This window comes from Ranitomeya variabilis, chromosome 5, assembly GCF_051348905.1.
Source record: "Ranitomeya variabilis isolate aRanVar5 chromosome 5, aRanVar5.hap1, whole genome shotgun sequence".
Lineage (NCBI taxonomy): Eukaryota > Metazoa > Chordata > Amphibia > Anura > Dendrobatidae > Ranitomeya > Ranitomeya variabilis.
Window position 1 is genome coordinate 404,913,364 of NC_135236.1, and position 19,623 is coordinate 404,932,986.

The window sequence follows — 19,623 nt, forward strand, 5'->3', positions numbered from 1 at the left end:
TTGGGTTCAAATACCATAAAGGGGACAATATCTGCAATGAGACTGGCACAAGTTTTACAATGACCATCTGAACTTAGCCTTATTACAGTGCAGTGGGGAAAATTAAGTATTTGATACACTGCTGATTTTGCAAGTTTTCCTACCTACAAAGAATGAAGAGGTCTGTAATTTTTATCGTAGGTACACATCAACTGTGAGACAAAATCTAAAAAAAAAATCCAGATAATCACATTATATAATTTTTTGCATAATTAATTTGCACTTTCTTGCATGAAATAAGTATTTGATACAATAGAAAAACATAACTTAATAGTTGGTACAGAAACCTTTGTTTCCAATTACAGAGATCAGGTAGTTTCCTGTAGTTCATGACCAAGTTTGGACACACTGCAGCAGGGATTTTGGTCCACTTCTCCATACAGATAATCTGCAGATCGTTCAGGTTTCGGGGCTGTCGCTGCGTAACATTGTTTCTGCTCCCTCCAAAGATTTTCTTTTGGGTTCAGGTCTGGATACTGGCTAAGCCAGTCCAAGACCTTGAAATGCTTCTTATTATGCCACTCCTTAGTTGCCCTGGCTATGTGTTTCGGGTCATGCTGGAAGATCCAGGCACGGCCCAACTTCAATGCTTTTACTGAGGGAAGGAGGTTGTTAACCAAAATCTCGCGATACATGAACCCTTCCATCCACCCTTGAACCCAGTGCAGTGGTCCTGGCCTCCCTGTAGAAAATCACCCCTAAAGTATGTTTCTCCCACCATTCTTCACGGTTGGAACGGTGATCTTGGGGTTGTACTCATCCTTCTTCTTCCTCCTAACAAAGGGAGTGGAGTTGATAACAAAACGTTCTAGTTTGATCTCATCTGACCACATGACCTTCTTCCATGCCTCTTCTGGATCATGCAGATGGCCATTAGCGAACTTTAAACCGGTCTGGGTATGTGCCGGCATGATTCTCCCTGCCAGCATTCAGTGTTCAGTCATGGAGGTAAGGCGCTGCAGGTTCTGTCATCTCTCTGAGTATACACAGCGGGTTCTGTAACCATACCCCTGACCCTGACTGACGCTGGCTCTACATTGAGGCCACCTGTCAGTCCTGGTGTGCAGTTACTGAACCCGCGACTCCCCCGCAGAGTGCTGCCGGGGAGAATAAAGTTCATTTTCTCAATGCTGTATTTGGCTGCGTGCTGGCGCCGGGCAGCATAATAATGCTGTCAACCTGCAAATAAACCACATATCTGCAAGTTAGCAGCATTATTCCTGGTGACAGGTTCCCTTTAAAAATCATACAGTGCTATTTTCTGGTTTTTATTTTTAGATTCTCTCCCACAGTTGAAGTGTACCTTCAATAAAAATTAGACTTCTCCATTCTTTGTAAGTGGGAAAACTTGCAAAATCGGCAGTGTATCAAATACTTACCGTATTTTCCCCACTGTAAGTTGGTGATTCACATAATATACACTGAATGTGCTCAGCTTGTTTCACAGCGTATAGTCGAGAAAAAGCCAAGTTATCTTCACTGCTTTCTGTTTAATAGAGTGCCTTTTATTTATAGTCGTTCTTTCACTACCTGTCTTGCCTGCAGATCAGTCTCACAGAAGGAATAAAGCACAGATTAAACTCTAGAAACACCTTCCATCATATAGGGTTGTAGTTTCGTTTGTGATGGTGCTCACAAACTAATAAAACAGCATATCAAAAGTATATTTCACATGGCGATCACAATCTCAGCAGCCTTTGTTAGGCATATGAAGATAAGTAGATGAGTGGATACATAGGCAACAGCAGAGGTTGTGTGGCTCTTTGTATGAAACCATTCATGCCCCACATAATAATTTCTAGAAAAGAATACCACTATCACTAAGGCCCACAATCATCAAAGCTTTTATGATAGAAAACTGCCAAAAAAAGAACTTTGAAAAGTCGCAATATTTTTGCACAATTCAGAGTTGCGCAGATATTTTGATACTTTTATCGTGTTCACACCACTTTCCCCCAGTTCAGCGAAAATGGGCTTTGGGAGTGACACCACAGCTTAATTTATTAAAAACTTCACTGTACCTTATGCCAGAAAACTTAATCTGGTCCCTGATTGGAGTAAGATTTGTGGTGAAGTGCACCGAGGAGCATGCCACTCCTAAGACGATTCATTAAGTGGCATGCACCTCGTAATGAATCGGAACTCCAGCACTACTCCCTCATCAAGACCGACGTGAAAATCTCCGGTCTTGATGAATTGAGGTCTTACAACTATTATTACCATCAAAGACGGTAAAACACATTTAAAGAGAATCTGTCACTTTCTTGGAGGTTTATAACCCATTAGTATGGGCATACAGGTGATAGAAATGTTACACTAATCCTACCTGTATGCCTCATTAACTTGAGGTAGGTTTAATTTACATTCAATAAAGGAATCTGTCATTATTTCAATTAAAGCATTTTATTCTGGGTGTGTGTGTTTTTTTTTTAGTAATATCACTATGGGGTTTCTAATGGGGATGTCTTACAGACTCCTCTCCATTACTGACCTCTGGGCTTGATGTCACTTGACAATACAAAAGTAACATTAGTCCTATACTATCACCCCACTTTCCTCCACACCAGGGCAAGAGCAAGGCTATGTGCCCGAATTGGCGCATCTTATGGGTGTGCCTTTTCTGGGGCAGCAAAGAGCTGATGTTTTTAATCTGGGACGGGGGGACAATAACCATGGCCCCTTCCTAGGCTATTAATATCAGCCTGCAGCTGCCTGCCTAGCCTTTGATGTTTATTAAATATAGGGGACCCTATGTCTTTTTTGGGGCGGGGGTCTGCCATTTTAATAAAGGCCAAGTATAAAGCTGTGAGCTGATCTTATAATGGCATGGGAAGCTCCATGGGTATAACCCAATTTCCAAGCTGTTAACATCTGCCCCCAGCTGTCCGCTTTTCCTCTGCTGGTTATGAAAATGACGTGGGAACCCACAGTAAGCTGCACACGCTCTGTACTAATTATATTTGTGACTGACCTCTTTAAATCTATCTTTTCTTTGTGTATACTCTGTTTTGTCAGGTTACGTTGTGATTTTTTTGGCACGCGGCAGATGAAATGTCAGGTTTTCATGGACATGTGTGTGTAAAAATCAGACGGCACTCACATGGTCTGCGTGGCGGGCAATTTTTTTTTTGTACCCATTGACTTGCATTGGCGAGTCTCATCCAATATACAAGGACAATCCCAGCATGCTATGATTCTATATTCTCAGTAGATGTGTTTATTTAACTCTTTACTTACAGGTTTAGTAATGATGTGGTCTGGCTGACACCTCTTCATTAGTAAACCTAGGGCTTGGTGTCAGCGACAGCTGCTTTCACCAACCCCTAATCCCATTACCCCCCAACAGGACTGCACAAGGGCATGGGGAAGAGCCTGGGCTAAGTGCCAGAATTGGCGCTTCAAATATGAAGTGCCATTTCTGGGGACGGCTGAAGGCCAGTATTTTTTAGCCTTGGATGGGACAAATAAGAATGAAGAACAAGTTGATGAACAAGGAAATTACACCACAAAACTATTTTTTTTTTTCATCATCTTTACTTAACTCCAAAAACTATTAATTGCTGTACAAAAACGCATAAAAAAAGTTTGCAAAAAAACACATTAACGCTCGTTTTTCCATTAACTTTTTGCTGTCAACAAATTCCTAGAAATGTAGAAACATTGCAGAAATTTCTGCAAACAATTATTCAACATGTGCACATAGCCTTGATCTAGAGACATTCGTGTCATTTCTGCTAATGCCAGGTTTCTCTAGTTTCTAGCCATACATTTCCCATAGCTGTCGGCCAAACACTTGTAAGCAGATACGGTAACTATTCTACTTGTCCCGCTCCCGCTGCCATACCCATGCGCACTTGGCTGTGTTCCCATTACAGGGAGGTGAGTAAAGCTGCTTCTGGACACCTATAGTTGATCTCCGGATTGAACAAAATAACTGTTAACATTGAACATGCCCAACCCTTCTTTCCTCCCAACAGCTGCTGTAGGCTGAGAATTGATAGGTTAAGCCAGCATTCATCTGTGGGTGAACTGAAATAACCTCATTCTTCTTCATATCAGAGCTGCAAAATATTTTGGCTTCTTCTGATGTGTGGACATGACTGGTCTACTATAAACTTTGACTCAAAGGAAGCAAAAAAAAAAAGTGTGTGTTTTTATTTAACTTTTTTATGGCTGGCTTAAAGGGAACCTGTCTCGTAAAAATTGCTATTGACCTGCAGATATTGGGTTATTCCGCAGGTAATAGCGTTGTAGACCTGCCTGGCGTTGGCACTTATAGCTCAACTGCTGGGAGGAAATTAACTTTATTCCTCGTGGTAATGTTCAGTTTGCAGTCACGGGCAGCGCTGGCACTGGTTCTGTCACTGCTCTGTGTATAGAGAGTGGTGGCTGTAACCATACCCCCAGGGGGTCGCGGGGACAGCTGTCACTCACTATACACAGAGCGTACCCTGAAAACCGAACTTTACCTGGAGGAATAAAGTAAATTTTCTCCCAGCAGTGGGATTCCAAGTGCCCGTGGTTCTGAACTATCAACCTGCAGATTAACCCCACATCTGCAGGTTAATGGCATTTTTCACGTGACATGTTCCCTTTAATACATTCCCTAGCATACAACACCACAAGATCACACATTTTGCAGCTAATTTGGATGCTTTTTGCCTAGGGGTTTTGACATGTGAAATACATTTAACATGTTTCACATGTGAAAAAAATACTGCTAATCAGCGTATTGCGATTACTGCAACATGTGAACTCAACCTAATCCAGGATCACTGGCTTCAGATACTGTACGAAGTAATACTTGAGTGTAATCACACTTCTATGCTCTGATTCAGCCAAGTTCTCACATACATGTAGTAGTTTTAGCCTAAATGTTGCTGTGTTCTGATCCTTTGCAGGAGAAAAGGAAGACACATTTCCACCATTTCTACCACATACGAGCTCAGTGCTTTTGCCTTACTACCATCTGTTAATAATTATTAAACATTCCTTTGGCGCTGATGTTGATCTTTGTGGGTTCCTTCTGAGGACAAAAATGTTTCAATTTGAAAGGTCTAAAATATGAAAGGAGTTTGTGGGCGAGGGCCGCAATCTGTTATTTGCTGGTAAAAAGCAAATTTTACCGAAATGAAAAATTAGTGTCCCCTGACTCAAGCGAGCATGAAGATAACATGACTCATACGCTTTCGCCAATGTAGGAAGTTTAATTGCAGAGAAATGGAGCAGAACAACCATGCCGTCATGACGTGGGCCCCAGCTGCACCCATGTATAACCTGGAACGTTCCCAATGGAAGGCTGGTGTCATGAAGATTAAATTTAGTGTGTTTGGGACAATTTCCTTTATGCGCACACATGTCACTTGTTCCTTTGTAGTTAATGAGGGTAACAAGTTCTCTAAATTTAGTGTCAGACCCACAAAAATGTAATGGAGTGTTGAAATGTTAATGATCAGGTGGTTTCACCTGCTCCAGACAAGTTGCCTACAGACACTTCTCTTTTTTTAAGTGGTTGGAGATGGAGCTGATAAGAGGAAAATGCCTCTGGACTCATAAAGTGATACTTTCTCACTAGCTCATTTCCTTTGCCTGCAGCTGTATTCAGCAGATGAGAGCCATGTAGGCTCTGTCCCAACCGGTGTGCTGTCTACTAGGTTCTGAAATATTCTCGAGACATTTGGTGGCCACAGCTGTCACGATGGAAACTTTTATAGACATCCAGAACCTTTCTTTTGTATCAAGGCTGACTAGAAATGCATAATATCAACTTTATTATTTGTGGGGTTTCTCATTTCCTAATATTAAGTAGACTGAAGCAGCTCTCTAAAGTTAGGCAAGAAACCTGTTGACCTTATGGAAATGTGGTTTCATTGTTTGGAAATAGACCTGGGATTCTTGGTGTCCCACAGAGTTTTGTTGACTTGGTGTTATGTTAAACGCAATCAGCTTTGTGTATCTTACAGAGTTTCGACACATACCATGTGTGTGTCACATACTGTACAATAGCTTGGGGGGCTCCTGCTTCCTGGAACTAAGCACCAGTCAGAACAAAAAAAGTGGCTGAAAACGATTAGTAAAGGTTAATTCTACGCAGAAAATGAGACAGAATATCCCGAAACTGGATGGAACTACATACTTTTCTCATTGCAGGGTGGTAACGTTCAAACATTGAATGATGGCTGCTTCACACGCCAGGATGGCCCAAAATGCAAAAACTGAGAAAAATGAACAGAGAGGCTTTTTAAGGCATCACTTGTCACATCACATTTTTACCCTACATTTAACATATAAATCGGGAAGCTCCAGACGTATACACGACAAGGCCTTGTTCTGAGAGATGTTTCACGTATGGGATTTTCATGGATAGAACATGCACCCGTTATAATCTATGGAGCTGTTCACATATCCAATTTTTTCCCAATGTCACAGATGTAAAGAACTAATTCAAGTCTGGGTCCTTGAAAATCACTGGAAGCACACGGATGGCATCAGGGTACAGTTTGTCTGTGATTAACATTGCAATATATGGGAGAAACTTTGGCATTTATTTTTCCATATGTGAAAATCACTAATGAAACACTGATAGTAAAACCTGACCAAAAACTAATGAGACTCTGATCCAATACACTGAAGACACTCGTATATTGTTTTGTGTCCTTGAAAAATCATGGACAACATTCATTTTTCCATACACTGTAGAAATAAATTTGAAAAAATACCATATGGGATAAACTGGACAAAAGCTTTGGTAAAGATAGCCTTAAAATATGATTTTCCAAGTCACTGTGATTATGATGATACCAAACTTAAATCATTTTTTTTTATATATAAGTAAGTGATAGAAAATATGAATTGAAAAAAAAAATCTATATAAAATAAATTGCATTCTGTTTCCATTTTCCCATATCAGTAACGTTTTTATTTTTCCATCAATTAAGCATGTGTGAGGCTTGTTTTTGCATGGGAGTGGGTGTTTTTATTTATGACTTTTGGGTACATACAGTGTTTTGGTGGCTTTTTATTGCATATTTTATGGAGATGAGATTACCAATAAAAAAAATCATTTGTCATTTCCAATATGAATGCGGTATGGTAATTATGTACTGTTTTTGTTTTATATTTTGATATATTGGACCTTTACTGATGCAGCAGTGCAAAGCATGTTTAGTGTTTTCATATTCTTTATTTTTAATGGGGGATAGAGGGATGATTTGAAGTTTTGTATGGTTTTTTTTCATTTTAAAAACGTACGTTTTAAATCCCCTTAGGTGACTTGAACCTGTGATTGTTTACACTACATACTGCAATATCAAGGTATTTCAGTTTACAAGAAAAATCTTGGTATCCTTTGGAGCTTAATCTGTGGTTAAACCTTAATACCAAGATGACCGCAACGGACACCTTCAACAGGCTTTCGACTGCCATGGTGACCCACATGTTCCAATTGTGTCAGTCCGATGAGCTTTCCATTTAAACTCCTGTCGGGGATTGAAGGTAGCATAGAAATAGGGGCCGAGTTATTATTATACATTTTTATATCGCCATTTATTCCATGACGCTTTACACGTGATAGGGCAAATATAGACAAGTACAATAAACTTGAGCAAAACAAGGCACACACAAGTTCAGAAGGAGAGAGGACCCTGCCCTCGAGGGCTCACAGTCTACAAGGGATGGGTGAGGATACAGTAGGACAGAGTAGAGCTGGTTGTGCGGCGGTTCAGCAGACTAAGGATCACTGCAGGTTGTAGGCTTGTCGGAAGAGCTAGGTCTTCAGGTTCTTTTTGAAGGTTTCCTTGGTAGGTGCGAGTCTGATGTGTTGGGGTAGAGAGTTCCAGAGTATGGGGTAAGCACGGGAGAAGTCTTGTATGCGGTTGTGGGAAGAAGAGATAAGAGGGGAGTAGAGAAAGAGATCTTGACAGGATCGAAGGTCACGTGTGGGTAAGTAGCGGGAGACCATATCACAGATGTATGGAGGAGACAGTTTGTGGATGGCTTTCTATGTCATAATTAGGGTTTTGGACTGGCTGCTAGGCACAGATGCTGTGGCTGTTAGGCACAGATGCCGACATCTATTGCGTATGGACGAAGATCTTATGTTCCCAAAAGTAAGCAAGTTAAAAACACACACAGTAAGTAAAACATGTGGCCCGCCAGCCTCCACTTGGACCCTGGACCTCACCTGGCTTCTCTTTGGTGCTCAGTATTAGGATGTTCTTTAACAGCTTCAAGACTGTCCATTGACTTCAAAGGTCGGGGTGATCCCGCTCGTGCTTTGCAGTGACATTCTAAAACATCACCGCATAGCACTGCAGCTACCCGCAGTAGTGTAACTGCAGGAGGGGGGATGCAGCTGTCAGAGACAGTCGGAGTCCTCATAGAGATGATGTCATGATCCAGTTCAGGTTTTTTTTTTCTGTTATCTCTCTGGACTAATCATGCGGGGGTTAATCCCCTCAGCCTAGTTTTGGAGTTGGCTGGGCTTTTTAAGTCCTCTGCAGTCTGCTGGCCAGCGTCAGTGATAGTTCATGCTTCCAGACTAGAGCAGCTAACCCGTATACCCTGGTGATCCTTCTGCCTCTGACTTCCCGTATTTGTATTAGACCCGTTCCCTATCCCTGATTTAGTGTTCGTCTGGTTGTTTCCCTACATTGTATGACTCGGCCTGATCTCTGAACCCTGCCTCTTGTTTTCCGTCTCTAATACCACGTTCCCCAACCGGCTTCGACTCTCTGGCTTGTACCCCAACTTCATCTTACGTCTCACGTTTTGAATACCGCGTTCTCGTGTGGGTCTGACTACGTGCATTGTTGTTACTTCTGCTCCTGACAGGTTTTGACTTGGCTCATCTGACCACTCCACTCTTTCGTTATCTGTTACACCTTTGCGACTGCTCAGTGTTCCTGCGCTGTGAGTATGTGGTCTCTCTTCCCTCGCCCACACTCCCTGGTGGAGGTTGCGCTGCGCTACACTGCACTGCAGCCGCATCACAGATGGCATGGCCAGTTTATTACAGTCTATACCTTCTCTAGTGTTCTATTCACTAAAGAAGCACTGATGACGTTTCCTTCTCCATATATAGTGGTCATATGATCGCTTTCTGTAGGGAGGGAACAGGAGCTGCTGGGTCATAGGAGAACAAGATAGCTCTGCTAACCAGCCAGAAGGCTACATTTCCCATGTACTGTGGCTTGTGAAAGTATTAACCCCCCTGGCATGTTTCATGCTTTGAACATTTGGTTTTGTTTTTACTGTGAAGCAAACAACTAGGACAAAATAACTGAAAACTTTTCACCCCCCTAAAGTCAGTACTTTGTACAGCCTCCTTTGCTGCAAGTCGGTTTGGATAAGTCTCTTTGAGCTTTCCACTGGGATTTTTGCTCATTCCTCAAGGCAAAACTGCTCCAGTTCCTTCAAGTTAGATGTTTTCCTCTCGTGAACATCAATCTTCACGTCTGACCACAGATTCTTAATTGGATCAAGGTCTGGGCCTTGACTTGGCCACTCCAAAACATTTACATGTTTCCCCTTAAACGACTCGAGTGTTGCTTTAGAAGTATGCTTTTTCTGCCCATTCTTTCATAAAGGCCACCTCTGTGGAGTGTACAGCTTATTGTGATTGTATGGACAGAACCATATTCAATATCATAACGAGAGATTAGAAGACAGCGGCACTCACCAGTTTGCTGATTCAATGTGTTTATTCCAAGATGTAGATTATCTCAAACACATAATGAGAAATAATGAGGGTGCCCACCCTCGTTATTTCTCATTATGTGTTTGAGATAATCTACATCTTGGAATAAACACATTGAATCAGCAAACTGGTGAGTTCCGCTGTCTTCTAATCTCTCGTTATGATATTGAATATGGTACGGTCTAAACAAAGCTGAGCACCAGAAATCCAGTTGCTTCTGATTGTCGGCAAGTGAATGGAAAGACGTGATTGAAGTGTCTCCTGCTGTGAGTCTAATGGACCTAGTGCCATTCCACTCTTGAAGTTTTAGAACATTGTATGGACAGATATTCCAGTCTCTGCTTGGGAACTCTGCAGCTCCTTCACCGATACTTTTGGTCTCTGTGCTGCCTCTCTGATTAATGCTTTCCTTGCCCTGGCTGAGAGTTTTGGTGGGCGGCCCTCTCTTGGCAGGTTTGTTGTGGTGCCATGTTATTTCCATTTGATGATCCCCCAGAGGACCATCAAATCCATTATTATCATATATTGGGATATGAACTTGCACTTTTCTACAACCCTGTCCCTGACTTGTTCAGAGAACGCCTTGGTCTTCATGGTGTTTGGTTAGTGGTACCTCTTGCTTAACCCCTTAATGACCGCCGACACGCATTAAAACGGCAGCCGTTAAGGGACCTGATTCCCTCAATGCTGTTTTAAAATGGCAATCGTAAGGCTATGTGCACACGTCAGGATTTCTAGCAGAAATTTTCCTGACAAAAACCGGACATTTCTGCCAGAAATCCGCATTAGTTTTTTTCGCGGTTTTTGATGCGTTTTTGACGCGTTTTTTCATGCGGTTTTTCCAAATGCATAGAATTGCGGAAAATCCGCAAAATTAATGAACATGCTGCTTTTTTTACCGCGATGCGTTTTTTTTCACGGAAAAAAACGCACCATGTGCACAAAACATGCAGAATGCATTCTAAATGATAGAATGCATAATGCATGCTTTTTAAATGAGTTTTTATAGCGTTTTTATCACAAAAAAACCTGAACGTGTGCACATACCCGTAATAAGGTTTTAGCGTCCCCCCTCCCCCAGAGTCACAAACTGAGACCCTGGAAGACATGAAATAGGCTTTTTTTTTGTCCCTGATCATGTGATTGTCGTTATTCATTGAATAATGGTGATCACATGATCAGGGACCTGAAAAAAACGATCATTAAAAAAAAGATTCTCTCTCTTCTGACATGATCTAACATGTCACAGGAGAGAGAATTGATGTCCCCGGGTCTCCCTTCCATTTCCCATTACCTTAGTACCGGTCCTCCTACAAATCTCCCCCCCCCCATCTTTTGCTAAAAGAAAATGGCAGGCACATGCTCAGTGCGCCCGCCAAGATCTGCTTTGCCCCGGCAGTGAAACTCCACAGAATCCCATAGCCCAATGGTAGCTGAGTCAGTCGTCATTGCTGAAGCTTCAGAGGCAAGAGCAAGTACCGCAGTCCCACAACCACTGTGGTATCACAACAGTTCCTTTTCTCAGCAAATTCCCTCTTTTTTTAGGCCCTGGTATAAAAGTTTATGCAGACCATTTTACCCCCTTTGATTTTTTTTTTTCCCCAAAATTTTCATTACCCCTGAAGGTCCTACAATTGAGTTTCCACCTAACCAATTGATATGTTTGTCAAACTATGTCCGTAAAACTCACTGCCTTTCATTCCCATTACTGTATCTCCACAAATGTTCCTGAAAAAAAAAAAAAAAAAAACATTTTAGGCATTACCCTGAACATGGGATTAGTAAAAAAAAAAACACACTCTGCTTCTACTGGGCAACAAAATCTGCCCACAGCACCCCTGTATTTGCAGCTGTCATGTCCCGAGCCGTTATGCAATCCTACTGAGATTTTTTCACTTTAGTGACAATGCTGAGCCCCCCCAGAAGTGAAGTGACCCCAACTACGATCGACCAAACAAATTGACACCCCTAATTTTCCTCTTTACATGCTGACCACACTGCATGCGATCTCTTCTGTGACAGTCAGAGACAGTGGCACCACCAGAGATGAGGAAAAACCAGTCTGCATCACAGTCTATAATAAATAGATGGAAGGCGTTGACTTGTTGGACCAGGTGATTCAACCGTATCTGGTCAAGCGGAAGACCGGTGCCTGGTACAAAAATGTAGCAATCTACCTCATTCAGATTGTTACCTACAAGAGCTTTGTCCTCTATAAAAGGTTACAAGGAGCACTGACATTCCTCCAGTACTAGGAAAAAATTGTCGCGTATCTCCGATTTGACTCAACGCAGGCACAGGAGGCAGTCTTCGAATCAGAGGATGTCCGGAGTCTATTGGAGTGACATTGTCCCTGCCGCTCCCACCCAAAACCATCCCCAAAAAAGATGCCGGGTTTGTAAGAAGCACGGTAGAAGCAGGGATTCCTGATATTTTACACCAATCCCAACCAGGCCTTTGTGTCACCCCCTGTTTTGAAATCTACCACACAACTTCCCATTAGTAATTTGTCATGACTAAGATCAACTTGTGTGGTAGCGTCTTTTTTTTTTTCCCCCAAATAATTTATATTTTTAGTTTAGTGGGCCCCAGTAGAGAGGAATTTTTATTGGAAAAGTAAAAAAATTATATATTTCAGTGAAACACATTTTACCCCATTTCACAATTCCAGGACTTATACATCACATACCAGACTATTATTCAGGCAAATTCTCTCCCACATACCCACATCTGTATACTCCTGAATGTGGACCACACAAATGTTCTTGAAAAGTTAGGTCATCTGATGATTAATTCCAGGACTCGATTAGTTACATAAACATTTTTGACCAGTTTGACTGTGTTTACGACTGTCTTGCTGCACAAAACTTTTGTTTCCATTTATATTACTTATATGTTTATGTTGGTTATACAGGCATGATCATTTTATTGGAGGATCGCTAATAATGAGGCTTTTCCGTACTTATACAGTACAGACCAAAAGTTTGTACACACCTTCTCATTTAAAGATGTTTCTGTATTTTCATGACTATGTAATTGTAAATTCACACTGAAGGCATCAAAACTATGAATTAACACATGTGGAATTATATACTTAAAAAGTGTGAAACAACTGAAAATATGTCTTATATTCTAGGTTCTTCAAAGTAGCCACCTTTTGCTTTGATGACTGCTTTGCACACTCTTGGCATTCTCTTCATGAGCTTCAAGATGTAGTCACTGGAAATGTTTTTTACTTCACAGTGGGATTTCTTGCCTTATAAATGGGGTTGGGACCATCAGTAGTGTTGAGCAGAAGTCTGGTGGATACACAGCTGATAGTCCTACTGAATAGACTGTTAGAATTTGCATTATGGCAAGACAAAAGCAGCTAAGTAAAGAAAAACTAGTGGCCATCATTACTTTAAGAAATGAAGGTCAGTCAGTCTGAAAAATTGGGAAAACTTTGAAAGTGTCCCCAAGTGCAGTTGCAAAAACCATCAAGCGCTACAAAGAAACTGGCTCACATGAGGACCGCCCCAGGAAAGGAAGACCAAGAGTCAAGTCTGCTTCTGAGGATAAGTTTATCCGAGTCACCAGCCTCAGAAATTGCAGCTCAGATTAGAGACCAGGTCAATGCCACAGAGTTCTAGCAGCAGACACATCTCTACAACAACTGTTAAGAGGAGACTTTGTGCAGCAGGCCTTCATGGTAAAATAGCTGCTAGGAAACCACTGCTAAGGACAGGCAACAAGAAGAAGAGACTTGTTTGGGCTAAAGAACACAAGGAATGGACATTAGACCAGGGAAATCTGTGCTATTTTCTTTTTTTTATTGTTGTCCCTACCTATGGGGGTGATAAAGGAGGGGGGTCATTTACTATTTTTTTTTATTTTGATCACTGTGATAGGTTATATCGCAGTGATCAAAATATACCTGGGACGAATCTGCCGTCTGGCAGATTCGTAGGGCGCACTGCGCATGCGCCCGCCATTTTGGAAGATGGCGGCGCCCATGGAGAAGATGGACGGACGCCCGGAGGCTCGGTAAGTATGAGGGGGGGGGATCTGAGCACGGGGGGGGGGGGGATCTGAGCACGGGGGGGTGGCATCGGAGCACGGGGGAGCGGACAGGACGACGGGGGAGCGGGCAGGACGACCTAGGGGGGCGGACCACATAACGGAGGACTGGGGAGGAGATCGGTGGGTGTGGGGGGTGACAGATTAGGTTTTCCAGCCACGGCCGATGATATTGCAGCATCGGCCATGGCTGGATTATAATATTTCACCAGTTTTCATAGTGAAATATTACAAATCGCTCTGATTGGCTGTTTCACTTTCAACAGCCAATCAGAGCGATCGTAGCCACGGGGGGGTGAAGCCACCCCCCCTGGGCTGAAGTACCACTCCCCCTGTCCCTGCAGATTGGGTGAAATTGGAGTTAACCCTTTCACCCGATCTGCAGGGACGCGATCATTCCATGACGCCACATAGGCGTCATGGGTCGGATTGGCACCGACTTTCATGACGCCTACGTGGCGTCAAAGGTCGGGAAGGGGTTAATGCAATATTGCGGCGACCAAAGAAACACAATTCTGGCATATTGACTTTTTTTCCCGTTACCGATTGGGTTAATTTTTTTTTTTATATTGATTGATTGGGCGATTCTGAACTCGGCTACCGAATATGTGTTTGTTTCATTTTTTATTGTTTTATTTTGACTGGGGCGAAGGGGGGTGTTTTGAACTTTTTATATATATTTTTTATATTTTTAAAAGCTTTTTTTTTTTGGCATGCTTCAATAGTCTCCATGGGAGACTAGAAGCTGCCATAACCTGATTGCCTCTGCTACATACAGACGATGACCAGATCGCCTGAATGTAGCAGAATTGCTGACTTGCTATGAGTGCCGACCACCGGGCAGCGCTCATAGCAATCAGTCAGTGACAACCATAGAGGTATGCTGGAGACCTCTGGTTGTCATGCCAACCCATTGGCAACCCGCCGTCATGTGACATGGGCGCCGCTGGGCAGAATTTCCGGGGCGCTTGCCGGAAGCACGTGTTAAATGTCGCTGTCAGTTAACAGCCATGGGGGGATTGTGATTCCACCCGCAGCTATTAGAGGCACATGTCAGCTGGTCAAAAGTGCTGACACGTGCCAGAAATTTGTGGGCTCAGTTCCAGAGCCCACATCAAAGGGAGAGAGTCGGACATCCGGCGTACTATTACGCCCAATGTCGGAACGGGGTTAAAGGGAATCTGTCATCAAGCTTATGCCATGTAAACAGAGAGCAGCATAATTAAGAGACAGAGACCCTGATTCCAGCAATGTATTTCTTACTCAGCTGCTTAGTGTAGTTTTGATAACATCAGTTTTATCAGCAGATTATCCCTAGAGGACTAGTAACCTTGCTGCCATGTAGTCCTCCGCATTCATGAACTCTGTATAACCCCTCCCCCGCCACTGATTGGCAGCTTTCTGTATAATCTGGTAGCTTTCTGGCCATGCACACAGTGGTGTGGGAGGGGCTACAGAGAACTGAATTACTTGATCTGCAGCAGATTAAGCTGTTATTGTCCAGTAGTGGACAACCCATTGAAAGGCACGAAAAATGTTTAGTCTTCTAATTCTGTTCCTATGGACTACTTTACATTTTCCTGCTCCTTCTATACTAAATATGTTCATAGAGACAACGTCTATGCACAAATTGTACCTTCTCATCTATGTATTATGGAATGATAGATGTACATCCAGCCCCTTACTCTTAAATGCCTGGCCTACAGAAGCCATAAAATGCACGGATTTCTCTGAAAGGTGCACACACGCTGTCATTGTGTTACACATGGCCATTACAACGCCTTCCTGCCAGTACTTTGGTGTTTGTTGTTTGGATGCCGACCCTCCGGTAATCCTGCTTCTAGTAATGAACGTAACAGCCTGTCAACAATCTTGATATTTTTAACCATCATAGTGTTACTTACCATTACTTTATTTTTTTGGCATAGGTCTACAGGCAGGACTGTGAGACTTTTGGCATGGTTGTGAAGATGCTCATCGAAAAGGATCCGTCCCTCGAAAAGCAGATCCAGTTTGCTTTGCGGCAGAATTTAAGCGAGATTGGAGAGCGATGTATTGAAGAGTTGAAAGTGTACATTGCAGAATATGATGCTGCTCACCAGGACATGGCATAGCGTGAAACACCAATATAGGGTTATGTTTCTCGGACTGTAGACTGTAAACAAATCTATTGTCTTGTTTTCCATATTGTAATCTTATGGTTTTGTTCACTAGTATCAATGTTTCTTTTTCTAATAGGTTACAGTTTATCACTCCCATGTAAATAATAATTAAGTCACTGTCAACTGTGTATTTTACGCAAGTTTTTTTTTTTTTTTTTTACTTGTTTTACTGCATATTACTTTTAATGAGTTTTGTTTCCAGTAAAGTGACTTTGTAATTAAAGAGTCCTCCCGATGTATTTCTAAGCAAGTTAAAAACTACAATATTTCAAGAATTTGGCATCTTTTTAGAGGGATCGTTCACTACTGGACAATCTGTACTCTATAGAAAATAAAAACAATGTAGAATAATTACCCGCAGTGGCTCCGTTCCAGCAATATGATATTGTGTCACTTGACTACTCCGGCTTATCAATATTCCGTCAGCAGACATCTGCTCTGAGGAAATACGGGCTGCAGCCATTAAAGAGCATTTCTCATCACCAAATGACAACATTGCTGAAACAGCACTGCTTGTAGGAGGGGAGAGTTGGTGGTTTTTATTTTCTAAAGGGCTCTGAATTAAAGGGGTTGTTCAAAAATGTGATAAAGATGGCACCTGTGACCACACAAACTGCATCCACAGTAGTCTCATGTCAGGAAGACTGCAGGCTGAAGAAACCGAGCTCGAGACGTATCTCAACTGTCAGGAGCTGTAGTCATAAGCACACATGCTTGTCTCAGCTGAGGAGCAGCGCTGTGGACATGAGATGGAGTGAATCTGATCACTGAGCACAGATTGAAGCTGAGGGTTTTCTCAGCAGAAGAGGTCAATAAAAATATTTATTCTTTGGATACACGTGCTCAGTCAGTGAAAAGATTTATTTAGTCTCATGTTCGCAGCACTGCTTCTTGGCTTAGAGAGTTATGTGTACTTGTGAGGGTTAAGAGATTTCTCGAGCTCCGCTTCTTCAGCACCCGGCCATCCTGACAAGTAACTAGGACGCTGCCGTTTGTCACAGGTGCTACGTTTATCACGAAGAACCCGTTAAGCAGGAGTTATCCAGTAGTGGACGCTCACATTAACAAATGATTCGGGCAGCGCCTATTTCTGAATATATACTTAATTTATGTAGTCATTTTACATGTGAAGAGGAGTGTTCAAATTTTTAAAATCAATATGAAATTGTATATTTTAGAACGATGTTCAAAATATTAGAAAAATAAACCTCATATTGTAGTAATTTAGTGTGCGCTATTACAGTAAAATAGTAATACTTGATGTATTCAAAGGAAATGAGTCAAATTGCTTTGGTACAAATACATTATAGCCTCCTGGCCACTGTTTTTGCTTGGATTGCCATTTTACCATTTATTAACATATGAACTTTCACGATATTTGCCATGTTTTCTATGTGTACAAGTCAGGACACGTAACTTATATCCGTTGCACAACAGAAGATCACAATGTCCTGTTATTAAATGGCTGGAAGTGTAGTGACCGACATTGGAGGAAATTCAGTTTCACTGGATTCTCAGCCACAGTCACTATTAGGGTATGTTTCCACGTTTCAGTTTTGCTTCAGGCTTTGGTCAGGATTTTATGCAGGTAAAATCCTGACCAAAACTGCACCTGAGGTCACTGGCAGGTCACCTGCGGTGTACCTGCGTGTTTTGCTCATAGTAGCAACATGCTGCGTTTAGAAAAAACGCACCACGCATGCGTTTTCGCGGCAGAAATGCATGCGTTTTTTAACGCATAGTGGAGTCTGGATTTCATGAAATCCCATCCACTATGCTGTAACATCTGGACGCTGCGTTTTTGACGCTGCGGAAAAACGCAGCGTCAAAAACGCAGCGTTTCCTGAACGTGGAAACATACCCTTAGTTGCAACATTTCCATTCGAAATTTCGAGGGGCTGTGTATATTTTTTAATTAAATATTTTTGTTTTCCTGACGGAAACAAAGTCTGCATTTTTAACTAATTTAAGTGCACAAATTAAATAGTTTAAGAAAACAGCCCAGGTTGTAACTGCATTAATGTAACGGTTCTTAATCCATAATTCTGCCATTGTTTTGTTTTTCCTTTTACCATGTGTAGTGATGAGTGAATATACTCAGTACTTGAGATTTCCCGAGCATGCTTGGGGGTCCTCCGAGTATTTTTTAGTGCTCGGAGATTGTTTTCCTCCCCTCAGCTGAATGATTTACATCTGTTATCCAGCTTGATTACATGTGGGGATTCCCTAGCAACCAGGCAACCCCCACATGTACTTATGCTGGCTAATGGCTGTAAATCATTCAGCTGCGGCGATGAAAACTAAATCTCCGAGCACTAAAAAATACTCGGAGGACACCCGAGCGTGCTCAGGAAATCTCGAGTAACGAGTATATTCGCTCATCACTAACCATGTGGTATAATTAACTTAAAAATGACGTGATAAGTCCGAGAAGGGAACTTGAATATGCGATGCTGGGATTTCTCATACATTACACAGTATTACATTGTATTATCTATCAGGCTGCTTATTAGACACTGCCTTGGCTAGGCGTCCAGCTGCCATGTCCATTTATTGGCACTATCGTAGTGTTACTGAGAAGGAGTGGCTGACGATGTGGCCGGATCAGAGTCTTAGCCATGTAATGCATCTCTCCTGCTATCTCTGCCCCGTAACTCATTTCTAACATAGGACGTACATATGTCAGATGCAGGTGTGTGGAACAGGCTTAAGAGCTAACTGCATCTGCCTCTAAGGCTACATTTCCACCATGAGCTTTTGGCGAGCGTCAAAAACACAGCGCCTTACAGTTTTAGCAAAGTGAATGGGATTAATCGAAATCTCATGTCCACTGTGCTTCTTTTTAACCTTGTGTAATCTGACCTGTGGTGCGTTTTTAAAATACGCAGCGTATCAATTTCTGTTGCGGTTACACTGAGTTTTCTGTGTGGCTTTTCCCCATAGACTTACATTAGATGCGGAAAATTCACAGTGAAAAAACACACATGCAATCTTAGTGCATTTCCGTGGCGGACAAACATCGAAAACGCATGTAATCCACACCCAACTATGTCAATAAAGTTTTCTCAAAGCAAAGCATCAAAAACAAAGCAGCTTCATTTAAAGCAGGAAACACCAGAGTCAAAAGCGAAATAAAAAAACCGTTAAAAATACACACACAAATGCAATGAAAAACCACAAGTAACCTCATTTAAATAATAGGTGCAGAAATTCTGCAACATCAAAAAGGCGCCAAAAGCTCATCGTGGGATCGTAGCCTTACTGGATGGCTTCCGGTTAACCATTCTGATGTCATTTCTGATAGCTGCATTTAATTGGGTTTCACCTGTTTGGGCACCCATTGGCTGCCACCCAATACACAAATGCAACCGGCCAATGAGTTCAAAAAGCAGCTATGGGCCTCGTATGGAAGCTAAAACCGGACTGACCTGCAAAATCATGCTTGTCTGGTACCTTTTACCACTCGCGCTGGAAAAACGAAACCAAGAAAAACAATGGTGGAATTATTTTTATTTTTTTATCAATTCACCCCAATTGGCATTTTCTTTCCTCTGTTTTTCAGAATGTTATATGTTAAAGTCAATTCCTCCCACAACAAACAAGCTCTCATACGACTATGATGACTGAAAAATAAAACCCACGGGACCAATTCTTTGTTGCACGTGT

The 19,623-nt window shown here is 42.1% G+C and overlaps 1 protein-coding gene across 4 annotated transcripts in view; it reads left to right on the forward strand.

Annotated features, from left to right (window-relative positions):
- Positions 1–19,608, forward strand: part of PPHLN1 (periphilin 1) — a 145,694-nt gene extending 126,086 nt beyond the window's left edge. Inside the window, exons 10-12 of one of the 4 annotated variants that reach the window (XR_013215770.1) lie at positions 15,724–17,492; positions 17,825–18,057; positions 18,300–19,608. Coding sequence is in view for 1 of the 4 variants with exons in the window: in XM_077265125.1 (XP_077121240.1) it covers positions 15,724–15,909 (186 nt within the window). In the remaining 3 variants the exon portion in view is untranslated. Of the gene's footprint in view, positions 1–15,723 lie in introns of all 4 variants that reach the window. The other 3 variants (XR_013215769.1, XR_013215771.1, XM_077265125.1) reach the window with 3 other exon arrangements.
- The last annotated feature ends 15 nt before the right edge of the window (positions 19,609–19,623 follow it).